This window comes from Pelodiscus sinensis, chromosome 1, assembly GCF_049634645.1.
Source record: "Pelodiscus sinensis isolate JC-2024 chromosome 1, ASM4963464v1, whole genome shotgun sequence".
Taxonomy (NCBI): domain Eukaryota; kingdom Metazoa; phylum Chordata; order Testudines; family Trionychidae; genus Pelodiscus; species Pelodiscus sinensis.
Window position 1 is genome coordinate 336,229,027 of NC_134711.1, and position 20,613 is coordinate 336,249,639.

Consider the following 20,613-nt stretch of genomic DNA (forward strand, 5'->3'; position numbering starts at 1 on the left):
CAAGAGAGAGGCTGACGCCAGAAGAACCCCCAGCTGCTTAGCCTGTGACCCCAAGGTTGTCCAGTCCTGCCCTGGTCTAAACTGTGACCGGTGTGAATTTCTTACCCAGTTTGCACCTCCCTCAGTGTGGAGAGGACAACGCACACTTGTGAGAGCAGAGCTGAGATCCCCCTGCTCCCCCAGACTGCACTGAAAGGCATGCTAGGTGTAGAATAAAACATTAAACACGGTTATTCATGGCATGACGTTTATCTCTTTGCTATCTCTTGTAATCAGCGTTATCCACCCGAAGAGATTCAAATGCTGCCCAGCTGCTTAGCAGGAAGCCCACAGTGCCTCAGGGGAGCAGCATGTTTCCTATTGGTGGTGCACATCTGCACATCTGCACAACGTTTATTCTGCACACGGAAGGGAAAAACGAGAGGGAACATTGCCTGTAATCACTTAGAATGTAATCACATTGCCTAGCAAACAACAAAAAATGAAAACTAAGCTCCACGCATTGGCTAGGGTCCCATACACAGGCCAGAACCCCCTTTTGCCTGGATCTAGCGGTTCCCCCGTTTCAGGCTTCTTTCCTCACATGTTTCCTGGAGTCTTCTTCTGTGGAAAGGGAAGCGGCACTGATGAGGTCACTCTGTGCTGTGACATGTTTGGGAAAGGGACTTATGGACATAAATCTACGTCGCTCAAAGGTGCTTGGGACAAATGGCCTCATGTAACCCATCAACCTTCATGTCCTAATCCGCCGGGGCTGTGTATCTGAGTTGGGAACCGGGGTGTCCTTTTTGTGTGTAAGGTTGGGTATATGGCCTGTAGAATGCTTTGTGGTTTTAAATGTGCAAAGGAACACCATTGGGGGTTACCCTCAATGCTTAGCTATCCAGCTGTTTCCTGGGACCGGCCAGGAAACTTCCCACGTAGAGGTGCAATCTGTGAAACAGTGGGAAGCTTAGCAGGAAGTGTCTTTAGCCAGCCTGGCACAGCCAGCAGGGGATTACTAAAGACCCCAGGGAAAAGGAGACTACCCTGCTTTGGAGGGTTACCTGGCATAAGGACAGTTTTAGGGTGAGTTTGTGCAGAGGTTTTAGAGGAGAATTAGTGAAGCATTTTCTGTTATTTTAAATTTGTAACCTACTTTGCTCAGCCTGTTCTCACTTATAACCACTTCAGTCCTACAGCTGGTATTTCATAAAATCCCTTTTATTTCTTATCAAGCCCAGTGCAAATAATTGTTACGTGAGGGAGCAACCAGTGGGCACATTGCTCCGTTCACTGCTAAAGGGGGCGGATCCAAACAATTCGTTGGGGGTTTGATCCCCTTTGGGGAGTGGCATCTGGGGAAGCTGGGCCCAAAACTGAATTTTCCTTCGACCTGAAGAGGTTCAGTGTCTGTGCTGCTTCTCGGGGGGCAGGATCTTAGCTTGGGGCCTTGGCTGCGCCGGGACAGGGAGTTGGCGCAGTAGGACCAACATTGGGGTGTCTCCTGAAGCCTGTTTCTTGCCCTAATTCCTTGTTCGCCTGATGGCCCTTCCCAGCCGACTACCTAGACTGAAGGGCCCATTCCCAGCTGGGACTCCATTTGAAATACAGAGACCCAGTCAATGCTCACAGCGTCAGCTACAAACGCTCCATGCACACAGACAGGACCATCATAATCAGAACTGTCCAGTGGCGTCTCGCATACCTTGCACGGAATGTATCACAATTGTGTTATCACCGTGCCACAGTAAGATCACTTTGGGCACAGGGGCACACAGCGATCAATGTACCAGTGAAATGCCTCAAGTTACACAAGAGCTGGAAACCGCCCTAAGGGAAGGTGGTGACATCCCGGCTGCAGTTCTGCAGCTGGCTAGGGCAAAGAGACCCTGGAGCCTGCCCCAGAGCACCCAGGGCCAGGAATATTGGCCTGGGACCCACAATCACAACGAAAAATAACATTTTACCAACACTGTCCACCTGTCCCGGTACACACGAATCCGAGCCCCTACTGCCTCCAGCAGTGCCAATACTCCCTGCCTGTTACCGCAACCCCCAGCTCTGCCTGTCCCTGTACACCCTGCCCTGTTCCACGATCTTCAACGCTACCCGCCTGCCCCCGGGATCTCCAGCCCTACCGCACATTTATACCCCTTAGCTAGGAACAGGCCCGGTGCCAGGCCACACAGCAACAGCTACAGGAACATCTCCCCTGAAGTGGGAAGGGGGGAGACCAGATGGAAAAGCCGTTTGGGGGCGAAGGGAACCCCAGAAGCAGGAGCTCAGCCTGGATGGGGAAGGCGAAAGGGACAGACTCAGAACGACACAGAGCAGCCCCGGACAGACCGTACTGAGCCTGCGCTTCTGGGCCGGCAATTGCTGACGTGAGCATCAGGCTGCCGGGGGGTTGCTTGCGAGGGGAGGAATGGTCTGCATGAGAGATGATATCAGTGACTATTTGCTACTAGTGCAGCCCCCCACTATACAGCCTGAGACACCCCCTGGCCCAGGGGGCCTAGTTACGGCTCTCCTCTGCTGTGCCCTAGGCAGGACGCCCATTCCCTGTTTCCCCCAGTTCCACGACTCCTCCCCACGGCACACACAGGGGGTGTCTAGACAGCGGCGCTAGTTCAGGATACTTCCAGTACCACCCCCCCGCACCGCCATTCCGACGTCCCTGGAAACCGCATTTCACGAGGATGTTTCGGAACAGCACTGCCTTTCAAAATACACTGGAAATAAGAGACACCATTTGCACAGCTCGATTTGTCTAGTTTATTTCAAGCTACGAGTGCAGTGCAGATGCACCCACACTGTGCGTTCCTGGACCGACTGATTTCCTCCAATCCTGCTTTTCTTTCTATTATTTTTGGAGTGTTTCTCATCCTCTCCAGACCTAAAGACTCAGGGCACAAGGAGAACAGACCCCTCTATCCCCCTTACAAATATTACTGTCCTGATTGTGCTGCACCTCTAAAGCTAGGTGTTTGCAATTTCAGTAACTTCTTCTGTCCGTTCATCTTTGATCCGAAGGAGCCGACTGGGCTTGGAGGCCAGGGCATGACTCAAGCGATCGTCGCTGGGGGCTCATGGCGAGATGATATCTGACCACTTATTTAAGTCCCCACGGGTGTATTTTGGGTGCACTCCGGGCTGTGTTGGGAGTTTTTATGCTGATCTCAAAGGGACCAGATTCACCCTCAGCACCAACCTTTCTGTTCTGTTAAGGGGCTCAAAGTGCCTGAAAGAAGCCCCCAGTTCATGTGGTGTTCGGAGGTTGGGTGTGAAAGGCGGGGAGTTCCCACACAGGCCCCGACTCTGATCTAAGGTAGACCAGTGTGACTCTGGAGTGACCCGCCGTGGGCAGAATCTGGCTGGTGTCGGCCCAGTCTCGTGGCAAACCCTCCGGTAACACAGAGGCTTTGGCTGCACTTCCCCCAGCACGGGGAAGCTGCTGAAGGTGGAGCACTTGGGAAAGAAGAGAGGAACCCAAAGCCCCCAAGGGAAGCTCTTGAAACAGACAGGACAGAGCAGGAGACAAGGAACTGCTCTGAAAAGTAAATATGAATCCGCATCTCCAATGCATTCGTGGTGCCACTTTTACCAGCCAGATCCCTGGGTGTTTCTGACCATCCTGAGCCATTCCAGTCGCCATGCTGGTGAATTCCCGCCCTGGGGTCTCTTGCCTTGAGACATGGACTCCCCCTGACCCCTCGGCCCTCACGTTAATGCACAAAGACCCAACTCACCCCAATCCCGTCCTGCGGGAGAGGAACGCTCCTCTCTGTGCGAGGAGGCAGAGCCTTGAGATTCGGGGTGCGACTCTCTCCCGTCTGGAATGCACCATTCTGGGCAGCAACATTTATGAGTCCCCTGCTGAGTCCCAGCAGGCTCTCAGCTTGGCAGGCTCCCAGACAATCCCCGGGCTCCGTGAGCGAGAGGCGAGCAGGGAATCGCCCTTGGAGAATGGCAGCATGTGAGCCTCTCTCAGGAGCACAGATTTGGCAAGTCGGTAATGGGACCCTCAGGGTAGATTGGGCCTTTTGTACTATTCATCCCACACCCTGGCTGTGGGTTCGCTGTGGTTAATGAATTGCCACCTGCACAATGCCACTCCTCTACCGTAATATCTCCTGGCCTAGTTGGGAAGCCATCAAACTCTGTGACCTTCCACTCCCGTGGGACATAAATAGTAGGGGGTTTCTTAGCTACTGCTGCCTGTTGGTCTATAACTGCCTTGACCAGCGATAAGGCTTCTCTCTGCTCAGTTCTAGCTTGCTGTAATGCCTCACTTTGGTCTGAAAATCTGCACTGAAGTTCAGCAACCTGGGTTTGTAGTCCTTCAATTCCAGCCATGGTAGTGCTCTCGACCAGGCCTGGATGGTGTTACCAGAACTCAACAAGTAAACCAATGGGGTGGACCCTTTGAATAGGATCCTGTTTGTGACGCCAATTATGTAAGCGGGGGCATGGTCTTGCTATTGTGGGGAACTTTCCTGGCTTCTATACCACCCCCGTGAAATGGACCAGCAAAAGGATCTGAGTCCCCACTCCCACTTCCTTTACCCCATAGTCTCCCTGACCTTGAGGGCTCCCCTTCCATTCTCCTGAGTAGCAGAGTCCTCGAAATCCCAACAAGGATGGGCCCAGGTTTTCTGGGGCTTAATCCCCGACCTTGTAGTCACTTGGGGCAGGGGCTAGGGTGTCCCCACTGCGAGATGCTCTCTGCACACTGCATGCTTTCTTGGCCCAGTGATAATTTCATACAGTTCAAAGCAAATACAATTTATTAAACAACAACTGATTAAAAAGAAAAGAATAAGGAGAAGTGAGGAAGGTTAAATGGGAACACACAGCCCCGCTCTGTAGCACGGGGACATCACAACCAGCAGTCTACAGAGTGTAAGAACAGTTCACAGTCTATTCCTTATAGGTCCCAGGGCTCTTTCTCAGGCCCTAGCTATGCTGCAGGGGGCTGCAGGTTGGACACGCTTGCTCTGGCAGTGACCACACGGCCTCAGGCTCTAGGTGGCAGGACCCCTCTCCCAGTTGGAGTTACAATCCCTCTCCAAGTCTGGCCTGCCGGGCCTTTTGGCTGGTGGCACGTCCCTGCCCAGAGACTCTTTTCCTCCCTTTGCTGGTCCCAGCTGCTCACCACACCAAGTTGCAGACTGTGCTGCTTTGCCAGACTCCAGCTCCTTGTCCCTTTGGCTCTCTGGTCACTGCAGGTCTGCTGCTCAGCACAGGGTCTGCGCTCCTTGGGCTGCGTGTGTGGCTTTGTCACTGCAGGTCTACCCCTCAGCGCAGCTTACACTCCTTGGGCTGCGTGTGCCTAGCTCTGACACTGCAGGTCTGTCTCTCCACACAGCTTGCTCTTCCTGCTGCTCTTCTCAGCTCTCTCTCCTTTTCTCACAGAGACCCAGAAAATCCTAGCTCACGTGGACGATGGGACCTGGCCTCCTAATTTCCTCATTGGCCTGTCCAACCTGTCAATCAGGCTAAGCTGGCGTGTTGGCCTCTTCCCATTGTCCCTGGGGTCTGTCAGTCTGAGGGCCCTGATTTCTCGTGGACCCTTCCCCTTTTGGTACTGGGAGCTGGCCAACCAAAAACTCCCACTGAGTTTTAGTAAGGGGCTAACAGTCCCCTTACATTACTATTTCTAGTTTTCAAGGCCTAAATTAGTCTTTAGGCTTCAACCTACAGGATCTTGCATTCCAGGTTCTCCTACTCATGTCTAGTACTGGGTTTCTCTCACTACTGATTGGTCCTACATGTCTATAGCCCCACAATTTAACTCTAATTAACATAAAATGAAAAAATATGATGCAACCTTTTGCCTGAGCATAACATCACCCAATAAATTATTAATGAACTAACATCCCTGGCTATACTCTAGATCCAATCATTTCATAGGTTATGTTTTCCTATGTGCCTCACTTTCTTCCCACCCCCCAGGAGTACACTTTGGCTATGTCTGCACTACCAGGTTATTTCGAAAATATAACACCTGAAAACTTACGAGCAGTGGCACTGTAATCACTTCTTTCACTGGTGAAAACTATTCAGAATAGATTTTATGTTGCTTCATAAATGCCCCAGAATGAAGAATGTTTTCTGTATGTTCCTCTGGGGTCTGGTTGCTCAGGTTTATTATTAACAAGTCCACCTGAGAAAACCCTCTTTAGTCGGCAGAGTTGCTAAAAAGCAGCCAACACAAGGACAGGGCAACTGACCAAGTTCACTAACATTTTTCTCCTCAGAAGCAACCTTGTGTTAAATGGCTTCAACCCCAAATTGCTCATCTGGTTTGTCCTAAGTTTGGGGCTAGTGAACCATGGGCAGCACGTCCCCTGACTGCTCCTACTCACCAAGGTCTCCACAAAGCACAGGAAAAATGAGATATCAGGCAATGGATATTGTGAAGGGCCGAACAACATAGAAGAGCTTAGTGCTTGCTCACTGGGGGTATGTCTACACTACCCTCCTAGTTCAAACTAGGAGGGTAATGTAGGCATACCGCACTTGCAAATAAAGCCCAGGATTTGAATTTCCCGGGCTTCATTTGCATAAGCGGGGAGCTGCCATTTTTAAAACCCCGCTGGTTCGAACCGCGTGCCGCGTGGCTACACGCGGCACGAACTACCGTTACTCCTCATTTCACAAGGAGTAACGGTAGTTCGAACTAGGAAGCCTAGTTCGAACTACCTAGTTCGTGCCCCGTGTAGCCGCGCTGCACGGGGTTCGAACCAGCGGGGTTTTAAAAATGGCGGCTCCCCGCTTATGCAAATGAATTCAAATCCCGGGCTTCATTTGCAAGTGCGGTATGCCTACATTACCCTCCTAGTTCGAACTAGCGGGGTAGTGTAGACATACCCCAGGTGTGACATAGTTGGTGGGCTGTCCACTCTTGTGACCCTGCATCCACTCTGGTTTGGCATCCACTGGCTGCTGCGCTGTGTGTGACCCCTACTGCCCCATGCAGAGACTGTGTGTGTATGTGTGTGTGCAGTGCCCAGCAGGAGATGTTCCCTGAGGAGAGGCACACAGGAAATGGCACAGCCACCTGACACCTGGACTAGGTGGAGGTTATCTGACCAAAGCAAAAGGGGCGGGTGCCTGGGGGCTAAGGGACCAGTTGCTGGTTAGTCTCAGCTGGGTAGGATTAGGAGGGGAGACTGGGAGCAGGAAAGGGGGGTTCTGGGCCTGTAAGCCCTTCCCCCCAAAAGGAATAAGGCTGCTTTCCCTAGCTCCTGTGCTAACATTGCTCGTATGCTACGCTGTGTCCCTGAAAAGCAATAAAACCTTCTACTCTACTGGCTGGGTCAGAGTCCCATCTGGCTGCGGATGGGGGTGCAGGGTTGGAGGCGCCCCGACATGACGGAACACTAGGTCACTGTACCTGTGATAAAGAGGTTCAGCAATGTAGTTTGCAGTTAACAAATGGAAGCAATCCCGTCAGCTATCCAAAGAGACAAAGAACCCCGTTCTCACAGGGATAATGCACAGCGAGACTGTGCCAGACAGTTGAGGTATGTTTTGTGGTCTGGAAGTCGTGGCAAGGAAAAGTTGCAGTTTGTAGTGTTGGGCGTGGAAAGGTGACACCCAAACAGGTCAGGCAATGGTCAGGGAGAGGGAACCCCACAATGGAAGAGCCAGGCTTGATGACGGAGTGATAAGACACTAGGTATCAAGCACTTCTCAGACTGAGAACTTCCACAATTGCTGAACTGGGACAGAGCTCCCTTCCTTAACGAGGACGTGTCCTTCCCCCCCTCTTCTCACACATGCTTAATGCCAGTGGCTCCACAAGAACAAACTCTACAGGTGTATTTGCCCACTTTGTCACGAAGCTCTTTGGTTTTGACCCCATAAATGATGGGGTTGAGCATGGGAGGAACAAGGAGATAGAGGTTGGCTGAGAAGATGTGAACATGGGGAGGGATGCCCTGGCCGAACCGATGGGTTAGGTAAGAGAAGAGGCTGGGAGTATAAAACATCAGCATCACACAGAGGTGGGCCGTGCAGGTGCTGAGGGCTCTATGGTGGCCTTTCTTGGAGGACGTTCTGAGAACAGCCCGGAAGATCACCGCATAGGACAGGAGGATGAGGGTCATGTCGAGCCCGGTGACTACAAACGCGATCACCAGACCATACATGCGGTTGACTGTGGTGTCCCCACACGACAGCTTCACCACAGCCATGTGCTCGCAGTACGTGTGGGGGATGACATGGCTGGCACAGAATGGCAGCCTGCTCAGGAGCAGGGGCATGGGCAGAATGAAGAGGATGGCTCTTATCAAACCCACCAGCCCTAGTGTAGCTACCCGGGCATTGCTGAGGATGGTGGTGTATCTCAGAGGGTTGCAGATGGCCACGTAGCGATCGAAGGCCATCGTCACCAGGACAGCTGACTGCATAACTGCAAGTGTGTGAATGAAGAATGTCTGGGTGAGGCAGCCTTCCACAGTCACGCCCTTCACATTGAACCAAAATAGACACAGTGCTCTAGGCATGACGGAGGTGGACATGCCGATGTCGGTGAGCGCCAGCATGCAGAGCAGTAGGTACATGGGCTTGTGCAGGGCCTGCTCCTTGCCTACCACAAACACCACTGTGAGATTCCCCAGGAAGCCGATGACGTAGCACAGAGAGAAAGGGATGGAAATCCAGATGTGGGCAGCTTCCAGGCCTGGGATGCCCATTAGGATGAAAGTCGAAGTGCCAGCTGGTGTGCGATTGAAATCTGCCATGCTTTGGTCAATGTATTGGTGAGTCTCAGAAAGGCTCCAGGTGCCTGGGAAAAGAGAGCGAGAGGGTCACCAATATTATTACAAATAGGACAGTAAATATGTACAGTTGTGACCAATTTAGAAAGGAGGTTGTAGTGAAGTGTCAACATGTACAGGTGGCATCTAATCATTTCGGTCACAGTCGCTTCAGGAGACATCACCGGAGGGATTCAACCACACCAGGTGATTCAGCCTGAGGGTGGATGAACATCAGAGTCAGTAACTGTAACATGTACCCAGCAGAAGGGAAATGCTTGAGTTCCTCAACCACCCAACGAAGATCTCATATAATGGTATGAACTGCGGAAACTGAGACCCAGGAGGAGTGGGAGGTGGAACCTTGCAGAAAGCGCAATGCCCTCACACCAGTAAGTCAATGTTTCATCTTCCTGTGGACTCCTTTGTGTAGTATGGTGCACCCTGCTCAGCCAAGATCCTGCAGAGCCAGAGGGGTTCAGAGAATGATGGACAGAGGTAGATGACAGGGATTGTTACCTTACAAAGGAGATGAATAAGATGGGCCATGAGAAATGTCTGGACACCAGTGACTGGTAGAGAGCAGATCACAACAATGTTCTCCCTGGCTCCTGAGACACGTCCAAGGGGCCATTCAACTAACCTGACACACGGCAAATTCCAAAGATTTGAAAAGATCCTTCCTTCCCCCAGTGCCAATCGACCCCGAGGCTCTCGTTGCTGAAGGTAAATTAGAATGAAGGGTTTGGGCATTTGCATGGCCAGTGACACTCTCCAACCACACCCGTTACAGGTCACGGCCTGTTTTGGAAAGGGAAAGAGTCACTTTCCCCTGCCCAAACTGATGTTCTCATGCTGGCCTCTGACTTTGTGCTCATCGAAATGGGCACAAGGCTCTTGGTATTCAAGGCCACAGGCCCCACCTTTGTATCTTCCCTTCTTTCTTTCCATGAGACACTGTCTTGGAGTCGTTAACGGCCAGGGTTGCACTGTTGGAATATGTAAGAATGAACAGGGGTCCAGAGAGGCTATGCAGCCAGAGCAGGCTTTGTCCTTTGAATGTATTTCCCCTCCTCATCCTTGCAGCCTGGAAAGCTCGATAAAGGGTCTGGCCAGAGCAAATATTGTCCTTTCTGACGAAGAAACACGCTTGTTCCTTTCATCCTTGCAACTGAAAGTTGCATTGAACAGAGAATTCTTTGTTTTGACTCTTGCTTATTCTTACTTGCTCTGTAAATACACTTTCCGGGTCACATCCTCAGTAATCTCTGTAACTTGCTGGCTTGGGAAGTACGTTGTGTAGGAAAGTGCCGATCCAACTGAAAATCCTGTAAACAGGCCTATTAATATTCGTGCCTAGGAGCTAACATCATTAAATGAGGATTCAAGGGAAGCAGTGACAGACGTGTCAATTCACATACTAAAATGGATAAAGGAGAGTAACCGGTGCCAAAGCATTGCTCACTCGGAACGGTGTGTTCAGACTCTGACGGGAACGTCCTATTACTCCATCTCCTCCTGGGCTGCCTCTGACTTCTCTGACATGCACATTCATTCCTCAGCGGGAGCCCGGGCAGCCCTGCCCAGTTACATTTACCCTCTGGCCACAGCATGAACCAGCAAGAGAGAGGCTGACGCCAGAAGAACCCCCAGCTGCCTAGCCTGTGACCCCGAGGCTGTCCTGTCCTGCCCTGGTCTAAACTGCGACCGGTGTGAATTTCTTACCCAGTTTGCACCTCCCTCAATGTGGAGAGGACAACGCACACTTGTGAGAGCAGAGCTGAGATCCCCCTGCTCCTCAGACTGCACTGAAAGGCATGCTGGGTGTAGAATAAAACATTAAACACGGTTATTCATGGCATGAGGTTTATCTCTTTACTATCTCTTGTAATCAGCTCTTGTAGTCTGCCAGGAGAGTTTCAAATGCCATAACACCAAAGGGGAGCAGCATGTTTTTCTACTGGTGGTGCACATCTGCACATGCCTCAGTGCACAGAACAACATTTATTCTGCACACGGAAGGGAAAAATGAGAGGGAACATTGCCTGTAATCACTTGGAATGTAAGCAGACTGCCTAGCAAACAACAAAAAATGAAAACTAAGCTCCACGCAATGGCTAGGGTCCCATGCAAAGGCCCAGAACCCGCTTTCGCCTGGATCTAGCGGTTCCCCCGTTTCAGGCTTCTTTCCTCACATGTTTCCTGGAGTCTTCTTCTGTGGAAAGGGAAGCAGCACTGATGAGCACTCTGTGCTGTGCCAGACCCTCCCCCCATGTCTGGGAAACGGACTTATGGACATAAATCTTCGTCACTCAAAGGTGCTTGGGACAAATGGCCTCATGTAACTCATCAACCTTCACGTCCTAATCCGCCGGGGCTGTGTATCTGAGTTGGGAACCGGGGTGTCCTTTTTGTGTCTAAGGTTGGGTATATGGCGTGTAGAACGCTTTGTGGTTTTAAATGTGCAAAGGAACACCATCGGGGGTTACCCTCAATGCTTAGCTATCCAGCTGTAAACAATCTGCCTTGTTCTGGGACCAGCCAGGAAACTTCCCATGTAAAAGTGCAATCTGTGAAACAATGGGAAGCTTAGCAGGGTGTGTCTTTAGCCTGCCCGGCACAGGCAGCAGGGCCCTACACAGTAAGATCACTATGGGCCCAGGGGCACACAGCAATCAATGTTTCTTTGAACCGGTGAAATGCCTCAAGTTACACAACAACAAGAGCTGGAAACCGCCCTAAAGGAAGGTGGTGACACCCCGGCTGCAGTTCTGCAGCTGGCTAGGGCAGAGAGACCCTGGGGCCTGCCCCAGAGCACCCAGGGCCAGGAATATTGGCCTGGGACCCACAATCACAAGGAAAAATAACATTTTACCAACACTGTCCACCTCTCCCGGTACACACGAATCCGAGCCCCTACTGCCTCCAGCAGTGTCTATACTCCTTGCCTGTCACCGCAACCCCCAGCTCTGCCTGTCCCTGTACACCCTGCCCTGTTCCATGATCCTCAGCCCTGCCGGCCTGCCCCCGGGATCTCCATCCCTGCCCTACATTTACACCCTTCAACCAGGAACAGGCCCGGTGCTAGGCCCCACAGCAACAGCTACAGGAACATCTCCCCTGAAGTGGTAAAGTGGGAGACCAGACGGAACAGCCGTTTGGGGGCAAAGGGAACCCCAGAAGCAGGAGCTCAGCCGAAGAGGGGAAGGCGAGAGGAACAGACTCAAAATGACACAAAGCTCTGAGGCAGAGCAGCCCCGGACAGACCGTACTGAGCCTGCGCTTCTGGGCCAGCAATTGCTGACGTGAGCATCAGGCTGCCGGGGGGTTGCTTGTGGGGGGCAGGGCCGATTTATCCATTAGGCACAGTAGGCACAGTGCCGAGATCCCACGAGACTTTTAGGGGCCCACGAAAATGTTTTAATTTCCTTTAAAATCAGAAGAAAAAAAATGAACTTTTAGGGTTGAAGAAAATGTTTTAATTTTTTTCTCACATCAGAAAAAAATGAAACTTTTAGGGTCCACGAAAATCTATTAAATGTTGCCTAAAACAGATAAAAAATGTTGAAGTATTTAAAGTTATATCAAAAATAATTTTTAATATTTTGTTTTATGGAAGAAGGGGCCCACGAAGGCAGAAGTTCATGGGCCCACCAAAGTCATAATGCGGCCCTGGTAGGGGGAGGAATGGTTTGCGTGAGAGATGATATCAGCGACTATTTGCTACAAGTCACTACTTTATAGGCTGGCCCAGGGGGCCTAGTTACACCTCTCCTCTGTGCTCTAGGCAGGACGCCCATTCTCTGTTTCCCTCAGTTCCACGACTCCTCCCCACGGCACACACAGGGGGTGTCTAGACAGCGGCGCTAGTTCAGGATACTTCCAGTACCACCCCCCCAAACCGCCATTCCAACGTCCCTGGAAACTGGGTTCTATGAGGACTAAGAGACGTTTCAGAAATGCCCTGGAAATAAGTGACACCATTTGCACAGCTTGAATTGCCTAGTTTATTTCAAGCTACGAGTGCAGTGCAGATGCACCCACACTGTGCGTTCCTGCACCGATTGATTTCCTCCAGGCCAAAATCCTGCTTTTCTTTCTATTATTTTGGGGGGTTTTCTCATCCTCTCCAGACCTAAAGACTCAGGGCACAAGGAGAACAGATCCCTCTATCCCCCTTACAAATATTACTGTCCTGATTGTGCTGCACCTCTAAAGCTAGGTGTTTGCAATTTCAGCTACTTCTTCTGTCCGTTCATCTTTGATCCGAAGGAGCCGACTGGGCTTGGAGGCCAGGGCATGACTCAAGCGATCGTCACTGGGGGTTCATGGCGAGATGATCTCAGTCCAGTTATTTAAGTGCCCACGGGTGTATTTCGGGTGTTCTCCGGGCTGTGTTGGGAGTTTTAACGGTGATCTCAAAGGCACCAGATTCACCCTCAACACCAGCCTTCTGCTCTGGGCTGTGAAGCCTGCCTTCGGGTGCTAGCACAGAGAGTGCTGTTCTGGCGGGGCTCGAAAGGACTGGAGGAAGCCCCCAGTTCCGTGGCGTTCAGAGGCTGGGTGTGAAAGGCAGGGAGTTCCCACACAGGCCCCGACTCTGATCTAAGGTAGACCAGTGTGACTCTGGAGTGACCCGCTGTGGGCAGAATCTGGCTGGTGTCGGCCCAGTCTCGCGGCGAACCCTCCGGTAGCACAGAGGCTTTGGCTGCACTTCCCCCAGCACGGGGAAGCTGCTGAAGCTGGAGCACTTGGGAAAGCAGCGGGAAACCCAAAGCCCCCAAATTAAACTACTGAGACAGACAGGACAGGACGAGAGACAAGGAACTGCTCTGAGAAGCAAATATGCATCCGCACCGTTTGATGTGTTTTTCGTGCCTCTTTTACCAGCCAGATCCCTGGGTGTTTCTGACCATCCTGAGCCATTCCAGTCGCCATGCTGGTGAATTCCCGCCCTGGGGTCTCTTGCCTTGAGACATGGACTCCCCCTGACCCCTCGGCCCTCACGTTAATGCACAAAGACCCAACTCACCCCAATCCCGTCCTGCGGGAGAGGAACGCTCCTCTCTGCATGGGGAGGCAGAGCCCTGACACTCGGGGTGTGACTCTTTCCTGTCTGTCACGCGCCATGCTGGGCCGCAACCTTTATGAGTCCCCTCCTGAGTCCCAGCGAGCTCTTGGCTTGGCAGGCTCCCAGACAATCCCCGGGCTCCGTGAGCGAGAGGCGAGCAGGGAATCGCCCCTGGAGAATGGCAGCATGTGAGCCTCTCCTGGGAGCGCAGAAATGGCAGGTCGGTAATGGGGCCCACGCGCTCAGGGCAGACTGGGCCTTTTGGATTATTCATCCCACACCCTGGAGGTGGGTTCGCTGTGGTTAATGAATTGCCACCTGCACAATGCCTGGGAATCCTGCTGCGGGACACTGGACCAAACCCCCATTCTCCATCGATCGTGGCAGGGAACTTGGCTCTGCCTGGCGCCCAAGAGTTATCGTACCCAGTCTATTAGCTCCTGAAAAGTCACTGCCACCTGGTGGAGGCCCAGGGATGGGATCCTGCCTGACTGCAAGCCCATTGGGAGGGGAAAGGCGTCCTTCTCCCAGCCTGCTAGCGTCGTGTGGGCTCCCCGATGTCCCGAGGGCAGGTCAGCAGCAATCTAGACCCTGCAGCCCCCAACGGTGCAAATGGTTCAGCTGCTCCACCCCAGGCACGGGGCTAACGTTCTGACCGTGTCGGTCTGGCGGAGATCAGTGCAGAAATCCGCTGGGCTGGCCCAGGTCAGGGCATGTCCAAGGGGACTTCTCCATTCACAGTGTGATTCCTCCCCCACACCCAGGGCAAAGCGACCTCCCCATCTCCCACCCTATCCCGAATTTTGGGGGGAACAGCCAAGTGGGGTTGCCCGGGGCCCTTTTCAGCACAGTGGTGTTTTCGGGAGTCGGGCCCGGCTGGGACAGAAATACAACAGAAAAGGAATCGAATGATGGCTCCATCTGCATCACTATCCCAGCTACGGTCCCTCCCCAGGGCTTGTTTCACATGCTGAGATTGTCCCGGACTCTTCACTCGGAGGCAGACCGGGGTAGCCAAAACCCCTCTGAACCACACACAGGTGGGTGGGTAGTGACTATGGGAGAGAACAAATACATCCAGGCAGGTTATCTAGCCAAGAAACCCAACCCCACATCGGCGTCACACTCGGAATGGGCTGGATATGAATGAGAAATTTCTCCCCTTTCTTCACCTGAAGGATGCTCCAGTGTCAGGGCATCTGCCCACTCTCCCCAGTCCTGCCCGGGGGGAGGGGGGGTTCATTTCTGGTGACTTCTTCCAGGATCAGCCTCTGAAGCGCCAAGGGGGACTCTGCAAACCACTTCTCCCTTCTACCACGAATGCAACCTGGGGGCAGCTGCTCCTCCCCCACTCTACCTCCTGGGCCCTCCTGACCTGTGACCCTGTCCCCTCAAACTTTCCCACCCGTGTAGCTGGAGCCAGATGCAGGACTTGCAGCCAGTTCACTTTGAAACCACGCTGAGGGCACACTTGTACACACTCCTGTTGTGCACTCTGAGTTTCCTCACCATTGTGTTCTGCCTCAACACAACAGGGAGCGACCTATTGCCATCTACTGTGGATGAGGAATCCTGGCGGCCACTTCCTTCTCTACCTTAGTCCACCCCACCTTCCCCCACCCATGTACCCCTTCTCTGCTAGTTTAGAGTTTGAGTAGAGGTATATAAAATCATGAGTGGTGTGGAGAAAGTCAATAAGGAGAAGTTATTTACTTATTCCCACAGTATTAGAACTAGGGGTAGCCAAATGAAATTAATGGGCAGCAAGTTTAAAACAAACAAAAGAAAGTTTTTCTTCACTCAGCACACAGTCAACCTGTGGAACTCCTTGCCAGAGGATGCAGTGAAAGCTAGAACTTTAACATGGTTCAAAAAAGAGCTAGATAGATTCATGGAGGTTAGGTCCATCAATGGCTATTGGCCAGGATGGGTAGGAATGGTGTCCCTGGCCTCTGTTTCTCGGGAGTTGGGTGATAGAGGAGGGATCAAGTGAGGATTACCTGTTGAGATCCCTCTCTATGGGGCATCTGGTATTGTCCACTGTAGGCAGACAGGACACTGGGCTAGATGGATCTTTGGTCTGACCCAGTCTGGCTGTTCTTATGACAGCTCTGAACATTTCAAAATGTTATTGCTCCCTCGTGTGTAAATGGAATGCTTTGGGCAGTGAGTTCTGAAATACCCAGTCTGCCCTGGCTGGCGATATAGATACTTACAATGAGTAACATATATATATGGCCGATCCTTGAACCACAGGTTCTGTTACAATGAGGAGAGAGGTTTCCAGGTACAGCAGGAGTCGCTAGAAGCCAGTCTCCCCTTCCTCCTTGCCTCTTCTCCTCTTCAGCTTGTCGGTGGGCAAATAAAAATGCAGGGGGCCCTTGCGTAGGAGTTCTCTCCATGTTTATATCTATTTACACCCACAATGTTATGCACATGCAGATACATCAATATATGTATATAATAGCTCAAGGGATTTTCTACTGGGGTCCATCTACACAGCAGTGTTAGTGCATCCACACTGCAAGCCACTATTTCAACATAATGTCGAGCTGGGGGACTTCTCACACTGACTCCCGTAACCCTCATTTCACGAGGGGTAAGGGAAGTGGAATGGAGAGAGTTCTGCCTTCGGCTTCCTGCTGTGCATATAGCGCCAAAAGCTGAGTTCAGCTATTTCCATTTCATCTGTACAATTGACGTAGCTCAAGTTCCGTCACTTCATTCGACTTTTGCTCTGCTGTGTAGACGGACTCCTGGTGGTGCATTTCCACACCTTACACACAGCAGGGCACATAGCAAAATTGATTCTGCACGCGCATGGAAAAAAAGAAGAGGGAGCATTGATTTTTTAGCCTTTCTTTTATTTATTCTGCATGGTGCTGTTGCACCACCATGGCTTGGGCCCTGGTGGCTACACAGAGAGAGTCACCTCTGCTGCTTACTCAAAGATAGAGTCTGCAGGAACACAAGCCGACCGAAGGAAGCAACCACAGGTACAGCCATAGGGACAAAGTCTAGTCTGGTTTATGTTTTATTACAGTTACAGTGAACCCTACGATTACCCGAGCATGTAGAAATCCCACACGTACTTATGCCCAGGTACAAAAACAGTCACACTCCACCATAAAAACAGTGTTAGGGTCCGATGGGGCTCTCATGGTGGGGGCATCCGGTGAGCGATGGTCCGGCTGGAGTCTCCTAGAGGAAGCTCAGTTTTCCCATTCCGGGCTCCCGTTTGTGTAACATAATTCTGACTACAGCTACATCCTGTGTATGGCCATAACAGTGCCAGCCCTCTTCGCTCATTGAGCCGTGTCCCCTGAAAACCTTACTACTGCAATTTTGAGAGGGTCAGTGTAGTCCCTTTATTTGCATCAGCGCTGATTCAGAACCTGTACCCTGAGATTAAAACACGGGTCTGAGACAGACACACTTTTACTGCATTTTATGATTCATTTTGCACAATTTTATCACTTAGCTACTTTCTCAGAGTCTGAGAGCACAGGGTATTTTCCAGTCACTTATGTTACTATTTCTAGTTTTCAAGGCCTAAAATAGTCTTGTAGACTTCAGCCTACAGGATCCTGCCTTCCAGTTTCTCCTACTCATGTCTAGCACTGGGTTCCCCTCACTACTGATCGGTCCTACACATCTATAGCCTCACCATTTCATTTTAATTAACATACACCTTTTGCCTAAGCATAACATCACCTGATAAATGATTAATGAACTAACATCCTTGGCTATAATTTAGATCCCATCATTTCATAGGTGTGGTTGGGGTTATGTTTTCCAATGTGCCTCACTTTCTTCCCATCCGCCAGGAGCACACGTTGGCTACGTCTGCACTCCCAGGGTATTTCAACAAAATAACACCCGAAATAACTATTTTGAAATAAGCTGATTCCTCTTCCTAAGCAGGAGTTGTTCTTTCGACAGAACCGGCTTCGTATGTAGCTGCTCACCTTGTTATTTTGAAATAACTCCCGCATGTGGACGCCCTCTAGCGTGTCCAGCGGCCTCTTCCTTCAAGTCCTGGCTTCTTCCCCAGCTGGAGTCTGTCTCTGCTGCAGCCACAGCCCTGCTCCTAGAGTCCCCTCAGCCACCCTTGGGCCTCTCTCCTTCCCCAGCATCTTCTGGCTCCCCTGGTCACTGTTGTTTTGAAGGGCTGGACCAACCACTCATGTCCCTGATCCCTCTTCTATGGAGGTTCTATCCCTCCCACACCTGCCCCTCTGTAGAGTAACTGAAGAAAACGGGTTTTATCTCGACTGTAGTTACTCCTTGCGAGCAGAACCTGTGTCTCAAAGGGGATCTGGCTGTGTCTGGCTCTTGCAAGGCAGCAACAAGGTACTGAGTCATTAACCGCAAATCGCCCCTGCCTTCTTCAGAGGGCCGAGGTAGAGCAGGGTTGGAGGTGGAGAAGATCCATTGAGTGATGAGGATGGAACAGTATAAAAGACAGGGACAAGCACAGGGAGATGGCAGAAGACGTGGAGATGGGGGCTAGGTCCCAATGGAGTAGGTGGGATTTGGCGGGGCTTGGAGAAATAAGTAGGGGGAATGTCTCTGATGGCAAGGTGAGAGATTCAGGGAAGAGCATTCTAAGAGCCAGGGCACCAGGCAAAAATGTTAAGGCCCTTTATGAGCAAAGAATCAGAAGAGGCTCTTCCAGATCTGACTGGTCCTCACCCCATAGATGATGGGGTTGAGCATGGGGGGCACCAGAAGGTACACGTTGCCAATAAGAACATGGAAATGCTGGGGCACATTCTGGCCAAACCGGTATGTCAGGGAGGAGAAGAGACCGGGGATGTAGAAGATTAGGATAGCACAGAGGTGTGAGCTACAAGTCCCAAAAGTCTTGTGCCGGGCATCCCTGGTGGGAAGTCTAAAGATGGCCCTGAGGATCTGGATGTAGGATATTACAATAAAAATTGCATCCAGACCCAACACACAGAATAGCGCAAAGAGGCCATAGTAACTGCTCACACGGGTGTCGGCACAGGCCAGCTTCACCACGGCAATGTGCACGCAGAACGGCTCAGGGATGACATTGGTTCTGCAATACGGCCACTGCCTCACCAGGAAGGGGTAGGGCAGTGAGATGATGCTGCTGCGCAGCACCACGGTTAGGCCAATCTTTGCTACCACATGGTTTGTCAGGATGGTGGAATGTCTCAGAGGATCACAAATGGCCACGTAGCGATCGAAAGCCATGGCCACCAATATCCCAGACTCCATCCCTGAGAAGCTATGAATGAAGAACAGCTGGGTGAGGCAGGCACTGAAATTGATCTCCCTTGAATTGAACCAGAAGATGCGCAGCATTTTGGGAACAGTGGATGTACACACGACCAAATCAATGACGGCCAGCATGCAGAGGAAATAGTACATGGGCCCATGAAGGCTCAGCTCCCTCTTTATGATGAACAGGATGGTGAAGTTCCCCAAGAGGGCGATGGCGTACATGGCGCAGAAGGGGATGGCGATCCAAACGTGGGCCGCCTCCAGACCAGGGATGCCCAGCAGGATGAAAGTGGACGGGTTGGTGAAGTCGGTTGTGTTGGAATCTGGCATGAAGTAGTTGAGAAAGCATCCAACTTTGGGCAGAATCGTCTCTCCGACTTGTATTATGTGTTCTTCTTGCTTTTTGTATGTGCCCAGGGTCTTGGGTGACGGCCCAAGTACAAGTACCTAGATGAAAAAACAATGTTAATATGAGGCACAGCGTATAAAAGTGGAGGCAGATATACTAGCTGAAGCAGACTGGCCCCTTACCACCCTGACAAATGGCATGTTCATTATTCAGAGAAATGAATTAGGAAACACTGAGCCTGCTAATGCCAATTCCATAATTCATGATGCTCCCTGTGTCCATAATTCCCACACAGTAAGATGTGGGAAACCTTACTGACACCAGCAGGGATCATTGGGTGGATATGGGCCATCCATCATTTCTCCTTCCTGCAACCCAGGCCAGGCAGCCCACATGGCAAGGACTTTCCCATTCACCAAGTTGCTCAAAATCTGGGAGTGAAACAAACAAAGCCGTTGGGAAGACGTTTGCTGGGGGAAATTCCCAACCAGAATTCACCTCAGGGGAAAGACCCAGGCATCACACATAGTAGCTCAACAGCAACACCTGCAGTGCCCAGAACAAAGACGATGTCTGGGTGACAAACAAAGGGGGCGGAGAATAGCCTGCTTTGGTCGTAGGCTCAGTCTTGGTTACCCAGTCTCTCTAGAGGACAGAGCGGATTGAAAGGGGGTTTCCGAGACAAGCTCTGAGAATGGAATGGTTGCAACAGGTAGGCAGACTGAATAGTCCAAGACTGTTTAGTTTAGAGATGAGATAAAGAAGGGGGAATAGTGTGAAGGATGGACAAATAAACAATATAATTGGTATCACTGAATTGGACAAATGCTGAACAGTTCCAAACCTGCAACATCTACAGACACTTCGTGCTTCAAAGGTGCTAATTGCTCATAGCTGAACTGCTGGGAGGAAAAATTGAAACAGGACACTAAGGTTGTGTCTAAACTACACCGCTCTACCGACAGAGGGGTGTAGATTAGACACATCGCAATTACAAATGAAGCAGGAATTTAAATATCCTGTGCTTCATTTGAATAAAAATGGCCACTGCTTTTTGCCAACACGGCACTTTGCCAGCAAAAAGCGGCAGTCTAGACGGGTATCTGTCAACAAGGAAAGCCTTTTCCGACCAATCCTGTAAACCTCATTGCACAAGGCATAAGGGATCGGTCGGAAAAGGCTTTCCTTGTCGA

The 20,613-nt window shown here is 51.2% G+C and overlaps 2 protein-coding genes across 2 annotated transcripts; both read right to left on the minus strand.

The window, feature by feature from the left end:
* Positions 1–7,760: 7,760 nt before the first annotated feature.
* LOC102462253 (olfactory receptor 52P1-like) lies at positions 7,761–8,768 on the minus strand. Its single transcript, XM_006118858.2, has one exon. The coding sequence runs from the start codon at positions 8,730–8,732 to the stop codon at positions 7,761–7,763; it is 972 nt and encodes a 323-aa protein (XP_006118920.2). The 5' UTR covers positions 8,733–8,768.
* A 9,709-nt stretch (positions 8,769–18,477) lies between these two features.
* On the minus strand, positions 18,478–19,401 carry LOC102462498 (olfactory receptor 52E2-like). Its single transcript, XM_006118859.1, has one exon. It carries the CDS (start codon positions 19,399–19,401, stop codon positions 18,478–18,480), a length of 924 nt encoding a protein of 307 aa, XP_006118921.1.
* Positions 19,402–20,613: the final 1,212 nt, after the last annotated feature.